The sequence below is a fragment of the Bombus vancouverensis genome, chromosome 2 (assembly GCF_051014615.1).
Source record: "Bombus vancouverensis nearcticus chromosome 2, iyBomVanc1_principal, whole genome shotgun sequence".
NCBI classification, from domain to species: domain Eukaryota; kingdom Metazoa; phylum Arthropoda; class Insecta; order Hymenoptera; family Apidae; genus Bombus; species Bombus vancouverensis.
This window is the reverse complement of record NC_134912.1, coordinates 15,195,516-15,214,271: the sequence shown is the minus strand read 5'-3', so window position 1 is coordinate 15,214,271 and position 18,756 is coordinate 15,195,516. Positions and strand designations below refer to the sequence as shown.

Genomic DNA, 18,756 nt, shown 5'->3' with positions numbered 1-18,756 from the left:
GGCAAATTACACTTTTATGGCGGTGTTTCGTGACCATGCCCGTTCGACTTGATACTCTTGACTCTTGACAAACGCAGATGCACGCCACGGTGACAGCGGCGCGCCATTTCCCATCGCGCGCGTCTGGTCATCGTCCGTCCTCGATTGCCCGGCGTAGCGCGAACGAGTAATTGATTCGGTGCGTTTAATTTCACGAAAATTACCGGGACGCGCGGCCGCGAAACGCAAGTGCCGCTAATGGTTATAATTTACGGAAACGGGACCGGTTGGTCGACCGCGTAAAGCACCCGAGAAGACGGTTCATTATTCAGCGAGAGAGGCTCGAAGAGCGCGCGATTCTCGCCGGAAGGTCTCTTCCACCGCGCGTGTTCTTCCATGGACCGCTAGGCTTCGATGCACGCGGCTTCCGCCTTATAATAGAAATATAGAACAGGATATCGCGCTTGAACTTTGCAAGCGTCACAATCCAAAATAACGACAATCCCGTGTTAGAAAAACGCTAAAACCTGCACCCTTTAAGCAAAGTTGTATCCTGCAATTGCAAGCGTTAAGATATAACACTTTTTCCTCGCCGTATTGGTACACGAGAAGCTTGAGACGCAGCGAGGGGATGACAAAGCATTTGTCGATGTTGAATCAACATTGAATCTCGTCGAATCGAGCGTATTGTTCGATCAAAGCGAAACGTGTAAATTCGCCTGAACGATGATCGAAGAACGTGACGGAGGATTACGCCACTGGACCCGGACCAAGAGGACCAGCCGATCGCGCTTGTAGCCCATGATTGAACCAACATCGCGGCTACAACGCGCTCGCGTCCTCTCTTGTCACGGCGCGCGTATTCCTGCAAACTCGATCTCTACTATCCCTGATCGAACGTATACTTGGGTCAGCGTAAAAATCCGGTTATCTCGATTTAATAATCGTCGATGTCATTCGAGTCGTTGGTCAGCAACAATCGCGGTTACGCTTCGCCGCGAGCAAGAATAAAATTTGGCCGCTACTAAGCGGGTCGACGATTAATTCAACCGGAAGATTCCTCTGCCGCGTAGAAAATTTTTTCTCTTGCCTCGTCCCTTGTCAGCGAACGTTTACGAGACGCAAGGTGGACCCGGTGTGTTCATCGGATCGAGATCTGTAATCGGCCAACCGTGATCCACCGCACCCGGTGACTTGTTTCTAAGAAACAATGTAGCTTTGTGGATACTCGACTCCGATGATATCGGCAGGGAGACTTGTTTTTCGTCTCGCGGCAACTTCCATCCGAGTTTTTACGTGTCCTTCCTTTCTGAATCCATTAGCATTCCGACGGTTTCTGCCAGCTCTCCCGATATCTTGATCCGTTTCGGTTACGTCGGCGTGGATCGGTTCCATTCGACATAGTAATTCAAAGAATCATTTATAACAACGTTTACCACCTAAAATCTGTTACGTACGACGATCTCAGTCTGCCAACATCCGCGTACAGTCTTCTCTGGAAGCAACATCCATCCGCGAAGCTTCAGTTGGTAGAAGGATCGCGCAATTTTTGAAACATTCCGTGTGTTGGTCCGCGTTCGGGAGAGCGTTGATCGTACAAAAACCGGCGATTTTTCAAACGTACCGGAAACAGGTACGAAAATTGTGTGCACGGCGGCGCATGAAATCGCGGGAGACGTGGTCGTGTAGCGTGTTTATCGACACGAACGTTATCGCGGTCGGATCTTCCGCGAAGAGCAGCAGTCGTTCGGGTGGTACCAATTTGTCGTTCCTTTATCAAGCGTCATCTGATGGCGACCCGACACCGCGGCCGGGGAACCGAATGCAACGTTACCTTGAAGTGACACCGGGCCCACAATGGGAACAAAGCGGCGTCCAGCTCTTTGCCGGGGTTTTGTTTCATTCCGCGGTGGACAAGCCGCGTTATTTGTCATGCATTTTGACCCTCGCCGATTTCATCTTGGATATTTTTCTCTGCCTCGCTCGCTGCTCACGCGCGAATTCTAAAGGAGCCTGGTTACCCTCCCCTCGCGTCCGGTCGCCAACAACTCTGCCAGGAAGCGTTTCTTGCGAGAGGAGAGTAAGTATGCTAACCATAGCGAAGTGGTAAGCGATACAGGGTGGCTCAGCGGGTGTAAGTTTCGAAGATTGTTCAAGAGGTCGTTTCGAGCGAATAAATATGCGATCGCGGTTTTCTCGGTTGCGCGGTGTCAGCGCCACTAGTTTCTTTTCGCTGACTCATCCAGTAACCGATCGCTGACTGTCAAACACGACGCTTTTGTATTAGGTTGGGAATTAAGTGATTGCGGATTTTGTCATTAGGTGGTATTGACAAAATCCGCAATCGCTTAGTTGCCAACGCAATAGATACCAATTAAACTCCTATCGATGGAATTGTAGCGACGTCTGCTCAAATCGAAGAATAATTTTTGATATATCGTCGAGTGTCCTAGCGATGAAAATGAATCTAAATATACATCGTTCGAGTGCATTACGTGTTACTGTGTATCGTTTGGATACCGAAAAGTCACGCGCGTCTGAGCTAAACATCGAAAACAATGGTATGATTACGTATTTAAGAGTGCGTATTATAATCATTTAGAATTCGCACATCACGAATATTTTAGATTAATATATACATACACGTACGTTAAATACATGGAAACGAAGATGTGGTTATCTGTGTAACTCGAGTTTAATAATTTCCTCTTACGTAATTTGAATAGCCGGCGTTCCCTGTCGAAACGAAAGTATCGATAAAAATTGGCCGTGCGATTTTCTCGGTGTTTCGTGACCGAGCAGGTATACATCACGCTCGAGAAGAAACACAGTCTGGAAAATGAAGTACTCGAATGACGCGCGATCCCATTCGGCGGAACCGGTTCAGGCTTTGTTCCGTGACCGAACACGAGAGCGGTCGAGTCAAGCGCCTTAAGAATTGTTTCGAAGATTAGTCGGCCCCGACGACACGATCCCGATAAAATTGCGACCGCTTTCGTGACCGAGAAATCGTCGGATCGCGTTCGAAAAGCTCTCGAAAATTAAACGACCGAGCGTGATTTCCGCGCGAGATTGCGCTCCATCTCCTTTCCACTTTTATGCCGTTTCGTGATAGAGAAATCCCGCGGAAAACGAGCCTTAAAATTAAATGCCAAGCGTCTTTAAATGCTTCGTAAGTCCGTGTACTTTGTAGCTTATCGTTAGGAGTGCCGGTAACTTTGGTCACGCCATACAGCTGTTCTCTCTGTTGTGTGTTATACCAGAGCTTTACTAGAAAGTACAAGTTTGATAAGTGGAACGATTTATTTTAAGCAATGCATTCTCTCAACAATGTTCCAGCTATTACAAAAAAAAAGAAAAAAACTAGTCAAATCCGATCAAGCTAATCGTTTCAAATTGCCCAAGACGCGAGATTTTTTAAGATTCGTTCGTAACACGTTCTATCGCTGAATTAATCTGCTTCGTAACATGCGATCGCGATCACGCTCAAAGTAATGTTATCGAATATAAAAAATGGCCGCAATAATACGCCTATTAACCGAGCACCATAAAAATCGGCGCCTCGACATAAAGCAACGTTTCCTTTCGATTGTCGATGGATGTTCGATCGAGGCGAAGAAGAGTGACGCGGCCAGATCGGCGAAGGGCACGCACACGTGGTAGCCGCGGTCTCAGCCTCGAGGTACCGCTTAATTGGCATATCAATCCCGGAGAAAACGGGAGATAACCGCGTCGGCGATGCGGCACAAGCGATCGAGGTCCCGCAGGTTAATAAAGTTACACAGCGGCTCGCGGCCGGCGATTAAACGTTTCGGCTGACGTTCGGGCCGCGTCGATTAATCGAATATGAAAAATCGCGGGCTCGAGCATAAACGGCGAAACCTGCGGCTGGCGAACCTGTTCTCGTTCGAGTTATCCTGCAACCGATACTGCTTGCAAGTAAATATGTACCTGACTGTATGCGTATATCATACGGAAAAAGATAATGATACGATACTGTGACAGGGACCTAAATGACGAACTAAACGTTTTTTTAGAATTTTAAACGGTAAAATTTCGTGCGTTCTTACAGATGTAAAAGTACGGCTTAAGATGTCCCATTTGGTCACCAATAACTTTCTACCGCGATCACTAAAATAAAATTATTTTAATCGTCACGACGTCTAGAAGTGTAATAACATCGAACGATAATTTGCATAGAGTCGCGACGGAATCGGAGTCGCGGTTTACTCGGTATCGTGGGTAGAAGTCAAGTACGTAGTACTGGAGATCGAATCATCGGACAGATCGGTATCTCCAGAGTCCGCGGATTGTATCGATATGGCGCCGCTCCGTGTCGTAATGACTTTGTAACGATTTTATAACAGATATATCGATGGCAGGATCGATGGCTCGCGACACGGCCCTTTGTAATGTTTGCGATAGCGTGAACACTTTATAAGACAGTGACGATGGAGCGTAATGGACGAGGAATTTACGGTTGATATTGCCTTTGATTTGATTTAATCGGGACAGCTGGCTGAATAAAGGTGATACGAGATACGTGTAAAGTAACAACGAACTGCTCGTAGCATGCAGCGACGTTTTGCAATTGCAAAGGATTATTTAAAATAGCAAAGCCTGCCTTGCTATATGTAGAAACAACAAGAACCGTAGAATGCTTCTAGAAGACACTGTAAGTGCCAAGAGACAAACTCATGAAAAAGGGAAGCGTGTCTGTACAAAAGCCTGCACGTGTCACATCTTAGTTGCAAGGAAATCTTAATTTGGATAGATGACATAGACAAAAGCCAGGAAACAATTAACTGCTGTTTATTCGCACTAATATCTTCCTCTACGTAGACGACATCGCGACACCATCTTCTCGCGTTGTTAATAAATATTTAGAAAGGGAAATTCCACTTAAATACTACGCTACGAAATAATCATTGATACGTAGAACGTTTTCCAATAGAAAATCAAAATTGTCCAATTTTGATGCTCGCGACAATTTTCCTTTTCTACAAGAGCTCCTCCACTTAGCAGCAATGGCTGCCACAAAATATAAAAGAAGAAAAGGTAAACGCCTGGCTGCCGAAGAATTCCAAAAGACGATTAACCTCCGTACGCCGGTTAACCCCATGAGACACCCGTTTCGCGTCGGAGAGGAGCACGCTAGCCGATCCTGAAGTCCTGCAGAGGACTGCGAGCGGGCGACTTTCGAAAAGGGTAGGACGTTTACGCGCACGATAGCTGGTAACGAGCAATTGGCCGGGGCCGTTTTGTCGGGTTGGGCTAAAAGCGGGAACAGGCCGGCGGGCTATTTTTCAGTAATTACCGGTATCACGCGACGTCGAAGGTGTTACTTGGTTGCAAAACGCTATAACGCGATCCGGCTTCCTCCTTGACCCGCGTGTGCGTTCCCTCGCCTCGCGGACGGCAGTTAACCGAAGCGAAACTTGGAAACTGCCAGCCGGCTCTCCGTCGCCTCGCATGACTCCGATAAACGATTATGCCTTGGTAAACGGGGCGGCGCGGCGGAGGGTCCGACTAACAACCAGGTTGCTTCGTTGGTTTCTCACGACGCCGTGTCGGCTTGCGCTGCTACGAACACCCTCGTCACACCGGCAACGATGTCGCGGTTTCGTCGCACTTCCTCATCGGGGTGTCGATGATACTCGCGAATTTAACGCTTGAAATCCTGTGTTATTCAAACTCGACGAGTTCGTTTCGTCGAGGCCGAGCTATCGAAAGCTCAATTTTATTTTTGTAGACGTGAAAGAATGATTGTAAAAAATTCCGCTCTATTTGTTCCATATTTCACGTGGAAAAAGAGCATTCACTGTTATACAAAGTTTTACGCATTGGGCGATTGGAGAAATTAATTTACATAAGGGAAATCGTATGATTTTGTAAGAATGAAAAACTAAAGGACAGATACTATCGTTAAACAGGTCGAAATTTGTTTTTTTACAATTATTTTCCAACTTTACCTGAAAAGGATGTAAAATGGTTTCGTGTATCGAAACGATGATCGCGCGTTACACGGTTGACAGACGATCAGCGGGATCGTGAATCGTGAACGACCATTTGATTTCGAACGCGAGCACGAAACAGCCGAAACCAATCCACGGAACGGATTACGTTTCAAGACTGGAAACACGGCACGATACGCGCGCGGTCCTTTGATCCCATGGAAAAGATAAGCATGCATGAACAAGCGACGACGCGAGAAGAGGGGCGAGAGGACGCGCGGATGGCATGCGAGCTTTTCGCCTTTGCCTACGATGCACACCGGCAAAGTGGAGCGTACATAGGCGATTGGCGGCGCCCCTCTCTGTTGCGGTCTTCCGCGGCGTCACGCATCGTCAGTCACGCCGCAAATCCGCCGGATCCGCGATCTCGCATCGGCGTGGCCGCGCTTCTGCAAATTGATTGCAGACTGCCAACCCATCGGGCACCGGTTGTCTCTCGTCTTTCGAGCGGCAGCAATCATTTGCAAATATGTACTATCTTTTTGCGTTGTTCGCGCCAGATCGACCAGACTCGTCTTCTATCGATCCTCTTGACGGCCGATCGACTCGCCGATCGTTCAAGGAAGAGTCGGTTTGTTAATCCGATGTCTCGCGATTTATCTGCGGACGTACGCGACAAAATACGTATCGACCGTTTTCTATTACGTCGATGTAGAACAATTTTTGAAATATGTTATCTATACGTAATTAATATTTAAAAATTCTGCCTGGGAAAGTTCAGCATTCGATGTAAATCTCGCTAGAAGGGAAATCTAGCTTTGTTAAATCAGAATTACAGATGAGCGTGTGTGGCGTTAGATTGTAACTGGTAACTCGCGATATAACTTGCGATTGAGTGGACTATGAAACCGAATGGCCGACTCAAATTCTCAGAATATTAACTCGTGTTACTACGATTCTCAATGCGCCAAATATACAGCTTTTCCTCCGCGAACGAACGAGCGGCGGAATACCTCGAAATCGAATAACTAATATCGAAGGCCTACTTTGTAACCGCAGGTATATACGATCGTACGCGTTTTTCCCCGGTTATGGATGAAATCGACCTCAGAGTCTAGATTAAGTTCTTTCCCTCGATGGATCCTGCGGACGGATAAAAAAGTTGTTGGCATCCGACGAAATCGATCTGGCGGCCGAACGAAGATCGACCGATTTCAGGCAGACCGAGCGACAACGTGTACCAACGTGCACGTGCACCTCTTTAGTGGTTTCCATTCCCTTTGCATCTTTCTTTATCTTCGATCTCTGTCTCTTTCCTTTCATCTCGTTCTGATTTCCGAGGTGTTTACTCGACTGTCAAAGTACATCGATTTGTTAGAAATGAATATACGTTTGGAGGATGAAACGAGGTGCTTGAAAATGCCACGGAACGTTGAATCGCGGAATGACGAGGCAAAGATCCTCGTGGTTTAGCTTGGTGATAGTTTCGTGTTGTACGCACACGTTAGATTAGCCTCGTTATCACAGATATGTTTCTATTTTAACACATTCGACTCTCGATTGCAAATCTCTCGCTACCTCTAAACCGATCGAGTCTCCGTATTCTATGCAGTTTTCTCATCGTTTAATCCCATCGGTGGAGCAATGGAGCGGCGCGCAGCGAAGCGGACACGCACGATCGGCTTCTGGCGCGGTCGATCGTCCTTGCCGGCATTCCCCGTATTAATTTGCCGGAGCGTGCATGGGACAAAGCGAGCAAAGAGACACGGTGTGTCGCCTCGGACCGATTGGCCGGCGATGATAAGAGGGACGGCGTCCCACGGTCGGCTCCCTGTTCCGCCTGTTCCTCCTCATCATCGTCCTCGTCCCGCTCCTTTTCTGCCCCCGGTAGGCAGACTTCTTTCGGGAGGCGTTCGTTACGGATGGCTTGGCTACCCGACGACCGTCTTTTGTGCCGTCGCCGGTCATAATGACACCAGGCAAAAACTGTCAATGCTGCCGCATATCGGCTTCCATGCATGCATTAGCTGTACGAGGCGTTCTTCGGTTCCTTTGCCTGCTTGCTTTGATGCTTCTTCGATTGCTTGTGTCCGCTGCTTCGCACATAGACAACGTTATTGCGTAGAGAATCGATCGGAAGCAGGCAAGAAATCTATTTTTAAAGCTATTCGTTTTATTATAATTGTTTTTATTATAATCCTGGAAACACTAGCTTTCCCCGTAATCGGTAAAGACGACACGACGTAAATATGTTTTACCGGACGACCTTTTCAAAGTTTTATTCCGAAACTAGGTTTTTGCGATCAGTTATCCCACTATTTTCTCTCTGTTTTCGCTTTTTTCGATCGAACTATCGGTAATCTGAGGTAGTATCTACCCGACAATCCCATTATATCTGGCAGACTGCACATCGATTAATACTGGCAGGAAGTTCGCTCAGACGTTGATCCGCACCTTAGTCACGCGTTACGCGCAGAAATTAGATGACACAGGCATCTTTTCGTAACGGTATACATGTACCGCGCCAATAAGCCGAGGAGGCAGAAGGAAGGTATTGTCGCATTAGACGTCGCGCAAGAAAACGCATTACAACGAAACTAATAACGAATGTAACGGGACGCGTGTGCACGCTTCAACGTTGGCATTTTTTAATCTCGCGAGCTCGCAGGAAGATTCGACTCAAGTAGAACGAGCCATATCTCTTGTCTGATTGCGAGTGAAAGAAAATGCTGGGGAAAAAAAGGTGAATGGTTCACGGAGGACTGGCTCTTTAGGATCGTGTTTCTTTCGCAAGTGCAACGATGCGTGTCCATTTTATGACACGAAGCTGCAGCCCTTTCTTTCTAACGCACTTTGTTAGAAACTAGAAACGAATCTTTCTTTGCTCTTTTTTGCCCCCTTTCCTCTTATCCTTCCATACCTTCAAATCACTTGATATTTGTACGATTACGCGTATAAGTATTCTCCTCGCAGCATATCCTTCTTACGAATATTCTCAATAACCGTTTCGCTTGCTGCGTCGTTCAGCGTGGCTCAACCTCTTCCTTTGTGTCACAGTCGCGTCGCAACGTGCGAAGGAAAAACGACAGCAAGAAGAGGATAGATCGCGCGTCGATTTCTTGCAGATGGAGCACGCGGCGATCGCCATAGCAGGATCTTAATCGGCGTGCAATGGATCTTCTTCCCTGCATTCTTGCTCCGTTCAATGTCCCATAGAAATCACGACGATCGTTGGATTACCGCGTCGAGATGGTCGTGGTTCCTGACCACGATTTTCCAGTTTTACCCTTTAAGATCGCGAAGAAAACAGCTGCGTCTTCGAGTTACAGAAACGCGTAGATCAGTAGCAGCGATTATGCATCGAGTTTATCCAGCGGTTGCATAAATTGCTTTACAAGCAAAACTTTCTTTTCGTTGGCAAGATCCGATTCGAACGGCCGTACACCGTCAGCGAAAAAACAAAGCATAGCAAAGTTAATTAGCGAACGCGGGACCGCGGACGCACGCTCCAATCGCGAAAACCGTTTTCCAAGCGGTTAACTCGTCTAACAATCGATAAATTCGATTCGATTCTCCGCGGTATCGCTTTCTATAGTCATCGTGACTATGAACAACGAACGTTCCAAGTATCTTTGTTCGTCGAAAGACACGCGAAACAGATTTCGAAATTTCGAGATAAATATTTGTGTTCCTCGTCTTAACGTTTCCACGTTTTCGACGGTAGTCACGTATGCAAAGAGAAAAATAAGAAAACAATTGGCCGAATAATACCGTTCTGAACAGAAAACTACATATAACAGTTTTAGTACGTGCCATAATACCGTGTTCTTTTATTATCGTCGGTAACTGCGAACAAATTTTCTAAGATTACAAAATAATGGAAACCGGTTTGTGACGTCATGGTCGTTGAACTCGACTCGATGTCGACCACGATATTAAATTGCAAAAAAACATATATCAGTATGCTAAAAGGCATATCTTTGACCTTGGAATTAAAGCTACCTTGGACTTCCTCCGATGCTTTAATTTACGATCTTGTCGATTCCGATATCGACAAGCGTATTTCTTTCGACTTTCCCTTGATTTAATGTATTCTACCTCTTGGAATGCGCTTTGGAAACTGTATCGAATTAAACGACGGATCTCGCGATAAGATCGATTCAACAATAAAAACACCATTCCACATTAATTACCCTTCTCGTTCGTGCGGATCTGCGTTGCACGCGGCGCGAATTACATACTCCTCGCGCTTCTTAACGCGACGTTGCGTTCGTTTTTTTTATCGCGATACAAAAGGGAAAGTTCGGCTAGTCCGACGGTGTTGGTCAACCGGTCGCCTGCACGGTTAAATTGTGACAGGATGTTCGTAAGAGAATCCACGAGGGCCTTGCGTTTTGCTCGAGGAGAAAGTTGCAGCGGTGTTACGCTACTTTTTTTTTTCTCCTCTCTGTCTTACTTTTTTTAGCCGTGAAATATTACAGACTTCAAACAAATCGTTGATAAATGATTAATGCGTTATTTATCACTTACGTATCGATAATCTGGTTCTCGCTAAACCAGCCGAAGAGGAATAATTTCATCTTCGTTTCTGTCACCATTTTACAGACGAGAATGTCTGCGAGTTTAAAAATAGACTACAAATCGGACAAAATTCAACGTACCGTAGAATTTAAAAGCAACAAACCCGTATCGACTTTATTTTTCTAGACGATCTCTCGACTCGAGTCGTTCGCTAGCGCGAACGGTCGGTACAAAGCGTTTAAAAAGCGGTCGCTCACGATCGAGATGAATGACGAAGTCGCGACGAGAGAACAGGATCGAGAAGATTCGGTCGTCGCGCCGTTCAGCGACATCGACACGACAAGGCTTGCGACGTCGTTGGCAATGGTGGCGGCAGGCCGATTTTGACAGTCGCGCGCTGTCTCCTCCATGATGAATGAACGACTCGCGGCTCGATCGACGTTATCGTAAATCTTCCCGACTCGGGGCTATTGTGAAGTCGCTCGTCATCCGTTTCGGTCTTGTCGCGCAAGCACACGCCGATCTCGAGCGAAGTGAGGTCAGATCGATATCGAGACTCAAACCGGCCGAACTCGATTTGAATTCCGATTAAGACCTCTTATAATGTTCGGAGATGTCGTACAGGCCAATGAAATCGACATGAACCGTGCGGTACCCACGACGGCATGATTTCTTGCGTGTCTTCTTCTCTTGCGGTCGATCTTTACTTCTTTAATCTGTCGTCCCGATTTTCAACTAGTGAATTGAATTGGACAATGAAAATGAAATTGATAGGTGAAATTGAATATTAGCTGTTTCAGTGGAATGATATTGAAAGACAAACATAGGCATACATTCACGTGTTATTTATTTGCATCTTAGTAATATATAACATGTATATTATTCTATCAATTACGTCTATTATGATGTCTAACCCCTGATCCCATAGTTGCTGTATTACACCTGTCAACCAAAACGATGAATTACAATTAATGATCAGCAATTATATCTTTGCTCGTGGAATACAAAAAGTGGTCATTAACACTGGCACGAACATCGTTTACATTATTCCGACGTATTTCTCGTATATTTCGCGTCTCTAAATCAAAAAGTCTACGATATGTACGGGTCGCGTCAGTGCGAGTGTTAAATCGTTGGATTATTTCTCGAATCACGTGAACCTACATTTTAGAATACGCGCGAGACCACTGACTCGGTCACACGGCCGCCCAACATTCTGCTTTGCATGGTGTCGACCACGCTCTCCTTTACTACGCGCATTGGTTCCTCTATCACCAGGTTCGCAGGCCTCACTGCTGTCAGAACTCTTGGGTTGTAGAACTGCATTTGAGGTACATTCACGTAGGACAGCATCTCCGGATCCGACATCATGAAAAAAGAGTTGGATGGCGAAACGACCACCTGCTCTCTGTAAGTTGGTACCACCGAAGCAACGTCCATGACTACTTCATTTTGTACTGGCGAAACGATGATTTCTTCCGCCACGGGCTTGACAACTTCCCGGGTGATTGTTTCGACGACTGGATCGTTTGACACCACCACAGATTCCTTGACCGAAACCGAAGGTTGTTGAACGATGTTCACGTTGGTTTGCGCCGGCACAGGTTGAGCCGATTGAATGATCTCCGTGAATGACGAACTCGGCTGAGCGATCACGGTGGCGCTAGGTTGTCCCTGGATAAAGCTCAGAGTTTGAACAGGCTGTCCTGCTGGCTGGATGCTGAGAGTTTCGACAGATTGCGCTCCAGATTGGATATTGAGGACTGCAGGCTGTTGAGGATTGGACTGGATGCTGAGAGTTTCGACAGTTTGTGGTCCCGATTGAATATTGAGGAGCTGAGCTGGTTGGCCATTGGATTGAATACTAAGAGTTTCGACAGTTTGTGGGACGGGCTGAATATTGAAAAGTTTAGTTGGCTGACCATTGGCTTGGATACTCAAGGTTTGAACTGGTTGTTGGATGCTGAGAGTTTCGACAGCTTGCGGTACGGATTGGATATTAAGGAGCTGGTTTGGTAGTCCATTGGCTTGGATACTGAAAGTTTGAGCAGGTTGTTGAATGCTGAGCGTTTCAACAGTTTGTGGTGCCGGTTGGATATTGAAAAGTTGAGTTTGTTGGCCATTAGCTTGAATGCTTACGGTTTCAACAGCCTGTGGCACCGATTGGATGTTAAGAAGCTGAGCTGGTTGACCATTAGATTGAATGCTAATGGTTTCGGCAACCTGTGGCGCTGATTGAATGTTGAGGAGCTGACCTGGTTGACCATTGGCTTGAATGCTCAAGGTTTGGACAGATTCAGGCTGTTGGATACTTAGGGTCTGCATCGATGATTGCCCAGGTACCTGAATACTGTAGGTTTGAGTTGGGAAGAGCGTCGGAGGCGGATTTAAATATAGCACCGACTTCTTAGATCTCTCCAGGTCCTTCACTTCTTCTTCCAACTTCAGGATCTCCTTTTCCAAAGTTTCTTCGGTCTTCGACGTTGGGACAGCCTGGGCTACTGCCAGGCCCGCAACGAACAGTGCGAATATTTTCTTCAGATGCATTTCTTCTGATTGTTCTTCGGTGTCGAACTGTGTCGATCTTGGCGATGAGGCTTCTTTTTAAAGAGATCCTCGCTCTCATCAGGCACGTTTGACATTGAGATATCTCACGTAACGAAAACACGCACGAGCGCTGATACGCGAGATCGCGGCTTTATCAGGTCACGCAATGATACGCGTTTGGTACAAGTGTTATACAATACACAACTTTTGGAATTTATGTAACAAAAGAGGATATCTCTTATGTATTCTTTTATTTCATTTCTCGTGTTGAATAATTGTTATCTCATAGAGCCTCGGAACGTACCACTCTACAGTTGCGTAAAATATACGTGACACGTATATTCGCTATCCGTAAACAAGTTTTACGCAAACTTTGGTCTATACAAAAGTAAAATCCGGAACCTTGAAATTAAATTGAACGAGTTAATAGTTAATTTAGAAACAGTCGAAAAGAAATAAAGGTTGAAAGTATAATTCAGCTTGCGATTAATTTCATCAAAATTTAATTGTACGTGTTTTTATAACGACGACGAACTTTAAAATTGCAATGAAATTTTAGATTCGCTCTCGTAAACCAGAGCAGAACAAAGTAGAAACATTCGATCGTTCCTGAAACATCTTCTTCGATTTCCACTACTCACGACCACGAGTCTTTCCTAAAATCGTTTCACCTAATTCTATCTATTTATAGATACCTTTGATTCAGATGGTAATCGTCTAACGTGGAACCGCCAGACACCAAGGTTAGAAGTTTGCCGGCTGTCGATCGATTCGAAACAGTCGTGCAACCCCCGATCGTAACTCGGCTGAAATCGCGTTCGACTCATCCCTGTCTCACAGATCATCGTTTTCGCCCTCTTTCAACCCCTCTGCTTCTCTCCGTGCAATTTCTTTCTCCGTAAGCAACGTTGGTATTTCCAGGACGCTGATATTAACGACACCCGGTAGATCGTAATTTTGTCACCCGACCGTAGAAAGAAGGAAGGGTTTGGCGCGCTAAGAAGCGGCGCCGGCTAATTGCATGCATTTTTAACGGACGATACGTCGTAATCGGCGCTGCCGGTATGATGGAAACGCGAGCATAAAGCTTTACGCTCGCGGCACCCTGGGGAGAACGTTCGAGGGGTCTCGGCTCGACTGCGCCGTTTTTATTTTACCGTATGGTCCTGTGGAAAGGGTGAAACGGTAACTGCGATACTTACGACCGAGCAGAAATTCCTAAAGGGATCTTCTTTTTCTTGTTCTTCCTCTTTTTTCCTCTTGTTTTCGGCTGTGAAGGCTTCTCGTTGGAGATTAGCGCAGACCGTCGACGTATCAATCGTTTTAAACGGATCCGAGGTTTTAATGAAAAGCAAAGCGGAGCGAGGGGACGAGAGATGGAATAACAAGGGTTATGGCAAATCGTTTTCTGGAAAATTTTGGTGCCTTAAAGACCAGATGCTTTCTAGACTTTCTCGGAATTTGCTACTTTATATCTCCCATGTACATGTAGATTAAAATTCACATGCGTTCAATTTACGAGGTTCCACGATCGGCAACGAACTATATAAATCGTGTCGCACCTATTCAAGGGGATTTAATGGACATTGATGTATCGACGATTCGGGACGGGCGTCCACGTGGCGTGATTAACGCCGACCTGTCCATACGGCCGAGAATAACGGCTCACGGCTTTCTGGTGTCCCCGCGGTGAGATACGCCCGGACCTCGTTCACCTCAGACGATCGGCTCTCGGTGTCGGCCTCTTTCGCGAGATACTCGTGTCGAGTCTTCGACTTATCGACCTTATTACGTCGCTGGCCTCTGAGCTACCGTCTGCGGATCTCTCTTCCTGACAAACAGATTTCCAGACCGGTTGCCAAGCTTCAGTTTCGCGACAACGGAAACAAGCGATTCTTTTCGTTTGCGTAGATTATTATCGTTCAAATTATTATTATTATCGTTGTCGCTGACAGATTGTCAGAAACGATACTGGTATCTGTTTGGAATAAAAAATAATCGGACAATCGCTCGGTACGTACGTCCGTCAGCCGTAACGCGAGTCATCGTCGTTAAAGCAACTTCCTGTTTCCGATTTCCAACCGATTCCAGGAAATCCAACGAGTCACTACCGCGCTGCCTCTCCTAAGACCCCTAACCGAGCGATCGCTCTGGCAAACGACACGTTTGACAAGTCTCGTTGCCGCTCGTTACTCCTCGTCGACTATGTCATTTGTCTCCGGAGAATAATCGACCAATCTCTCCGAGCTTCACGCGCGAAACAGAAAGAGGAAACACGGAAGAACACGAAAGAAGAAGGAGGAAGAAGGACAGAGAGAGAAGAGAGTAATGGTGCTGCTGGTGCGCGGAGTCAACGAGAGGGCCGCAATTATGTAATCGCTGTGTCATTGCGTTTGAGTAATTCCATTAGCTAACGTACGAGAGAGCAAGTGAGGAAAAACGCACGTCGCGAGCTGTCGACCCCGAGTATTGTGCGCTGGGGTCACGTTCTCACCTCCAGTAACTGCAAGGACCGCCATTTTTGTTCGCTCGCGCTCTTTCTCGGTCCTGTAGCGGTCGAGTCGATCGTTCAGGCGATTTTAACGCCTTGTCTGTCGAGTCACGGTGTGCACTGGATTCGAGTCATCGGGAGATCTCGACCTACGATGGTAAACCGAGCGATCGGTGCTCTGTCGAGTCGAAAAAGTTTGGATCGGTTAGGATTTTTGAGATTTGCTTAATTTCAAATGGCGACGGATATCGGGATTTCGATTAATAGAAAATGTTAATCGTCTAAATACAGTTATTTATGAAGTCGGATAATCTGCTGATGATCAAACATTAGCGTTACGATATAAATTATCTTCTATTCTCTCATGATCGTATCAGCTGAAAGTGAACTGTCTAAGAGTCGCAGACGTATAAACCGAAGCTAGAAAGGAAAGAAAGAGTCGTGTGGAAATCGGCGACTCGAATTCCACGGCGTGCACGATACAGACCCGCAACTACACGGTGTCCGCGATTAAATCAGTCGGCCGCGATGTCACCTCCGGCGCATGGTATGCGACGAAGGAATCCTTGACAGGAGGTCGCCGGATCCTCGTGCCCCCCCCGTGGCGCATGAATCACCGCGACTCGCCTCGCCGTGTCTTGTCGCCCCTCGGCCAAGGTGACAGCTGTCAAGCGGCTGCTATACGGCACGGTGTACGCCGCGCCGTGTAGGAGGTGTACGCGTCCCCGCGTGAAATCCTCTCCTCTCCGTGAACATTCTGACCGACCACGGGCAAACCATCCACTGGCGTAGACATCCGGAACACATTTTCCTGTCGTTTTACCAAATGTTATTTCTTCGGATTTAACCTCTCGACGATACCATGGTATCGTGTCTCGTATGTATTGTCCATCTATACAAGGTGTTCTACTCGTGACGAATATTCTAAGCATTTCTGTCGGCATGTATCGAAAACAAGTGAGAAAGATTTTAAGGAATTCGTATAATTGTGGAACATGAAGTCGCTGGTGGTATAAAAAATCTTGGCAAGATCGTCTACAGCAAGAACAACTTTGCAGAAACCAGTATAGCTTAGAGAAAATATAGCGAAACGGGATCGATAAATAGCATTGAACCGCGATATGCATACAATACGCACTACACGACATTCTTGTTCCAGCATTCGCGTTGCGAATACATTCGACGTAAAACCACGTTTCACTATTTAGCAATCGTACACATAACGTTTCAATAATACTCTTAAGGCACCTGCTGATCTCATACAAAACTTTGTGATTTCTTAATAACTATTCGAGTTTACCTCATTCTTCTATAAGTATCCTGATACTTACGAACAGAACGCATTACTTGCAACTTAGGCTAAATCTCCAATCGAAATCCAACAAAAACGTTCGAGTTTCAACTCGCGCTATTTCTTTTCCAGCATTCTTCAATTCTTTTTCCTAGCTTTTCCGCGCCAAACTTGATCATAAGACACTGTCACCGCAACGCGCTTAATCCGATGCAACTTCGCATCGACTCGCTTCTCCCGCATTCCTATCGCAGGTTCAGCGAGTATAGCACCGGTTCCCATGTCCGTATCTCGATCAGAAAACGACTACGCTCCGTATCTATAGATCGATTTGCGTAGCGCGCGATTACAAAAATAAAGCAAAAGGATTACACCGATGAAACTAGTTCTTACACGAGGAACAAGTGGAAGAAGAAGAAGAGGAAGAAAAGGAGAGGAAGATGGTGGGGAAAGGTGAAAAATTTCCCAGGGCTCGTTAACATCCACCTGTGTTCTCGCGCCATTGCGTGTGCACGCGCGTGCACGCGGTTCGCCTTGACCCGCGCGAGCTACCTCCGAGGGATGCTCGTCGATCGTCTCAGACACAGTTGGAAATTAAGGTACTGGGTAAGTGACCATGCAGTTGATTACTTTCCTTTGTGTTCCCCTGTGACATTTTTATTTTCCAACGACACACGAAGGAGAAAGGCCATATCGACTGATACCTCTTAGCGATGAGATCAAGTACGTAAAAGTCGATTTAATTTTGTTCCTTTCGATGTTGTTCCCTGATATCTTTAAGGCTTTTTAAGGCTCTTAAGATTCTTTAAGGTCCTTTCACGGTTTACCCGGATACGATTTGCCCGGAGTTTATTTATTAATACATTGTGTATATCCTAATGATATTGCTACTCCGAGGCAAAACGACAACATGATTTGAATCGTCTTCTAGCCCATGTGCCGCTACAAATAATGCAACTGTACTGAGATACTGTACAAAACTCTAAAGCGGTAGAGGCTGAAATGTTTTCTCGAATCTGCTTAGACACGCGTATTAGAAACCTGAATTTCGCTCGATAGAGCTATTCCACGACAACTTGGTGTTTAAGTACCAGATCTAACGCGGCGAAATGTCAAAGCTTCCCGTTATCGCGATCCTGGTTCCCCGTGAACAATGTACCATAAAGGCGTTTTGCGGCAGAAGGCTAGTAGGACAGGTCAGGGTACAGAAACGATCGGACACGTCCATGGTGCTCGTAGGACAATCCGTTAGCCGCGTTGCCCCCATCGAATCGTCCGTGATCCGAAACGTCCCTCGAATGTACCTCGCTCGACCGACGTACGAGTCTCTCTTTTCCCTCCCGACAATGGTCGTTTTTACACGTGGCGTTGGCATCGTGACTGGCGTTAGGTGTTGCCGTGTCTATCACGCTCGCGTACACGCTGCCAGCCGGTAATTTAGCGGCGAGTCTACGTCGATTTCTCCGACCGATAAAGCCACGCGAGAGAAAGAGGCGACAAGGGAGGATCGTCCTGGCGAATAATTCAGGGTCGACTCTATTTTCCAATTGACGGAGAGAAAGAGAGAGAGGGAAAATGAGAGACTTGTATCTGGACGTTTGAATCGACCGCGCGACGGATGAGTCTTCAGCGCCATCGTTTCCATGCGATTCGCGGTAATGACAGAATCGAAACCGAAGCGTTCTCGAGTTTCGTCGCTGTTTGCGCGGCTCTTGTTCTTCGTGGTTCGTGGTTTTGATATTTGTGGGCCGAGAAAGGATACCGTTTCTGTTATTCCTCTTTGTTCCCGACGATGGTTTCAGAGGGTTTCAGGGGATTCACAGATCTTTTTGATTTCTGATATGACGCGTGAGAAAGACTTCGTAGATGTTGCTGAATTCTAGTATCAGCTTTTGAAAAGTATCAAATAGATCGATCGGTTGGCAGCTTTTGTGTCTCTCCTGCGGAACGAAACGATGAAATCGTGCAGCGAT

At 46.5% G+C, this 18,756-nt stretch overlaps 2 protein-coding genes across 2 annotated transcripts; both read right to left on the bottom strand.

Moving 5' to 3' along the window:
- Nucleotides 1-11,357: 11,357 nt before the first annotated feature.
- On the bottom strand, nucleotides 11,358-14,258 carry LOC117162828 (uncharacterized). The gene has a single exon (XM_076626202.1). The coding sequence runs from the start codon at nucleotides 12,999-13,001 to the stop codon at nucleotides 11,622-11,624; it is 1,380 nt and encodes a 459-aa protein (XP_076482317.1). The 5' UTR covers nucleotides 13,002-14,258; the 3' UTR covers nucleotides 11,358-11,621.
- A 1,765-nt stretch (nucleotides 14,259-16,023) lies between these two features.
- LOC143304617 (uncharacterized) lies at nucleotides 16,024-17,438 on the bottom strand. The gene is given in 9 exon segments (XM_076627127.1): nucleotides 16,024-16,136; nucleotides 16,139-16,183; nucleotides 16,186-16,303; nucleotides 16,940-17,091; nucleotides 17,094-17,136; nucleotides 17,138-17,196; nucleotides 17,199-17,264; nucleotides 17,267-17,347; nucleotides 17,414-17,438. Coding segments are annotated over 9 exon segments (702 nt in total).
- Nucleotides 17,439-18,756: the final 1,318 nt, after the last annotated feature.

Excerpts from the sequence above, each read along its gene's own strand:
- LOC117162828 (XM_076626202.1), bottom strand. The coding sequence starts at position 13,001 with ATGCATCTGAAGAAAATATTCGCACTGTTCGTTGCGGGCCTGGCAGTA.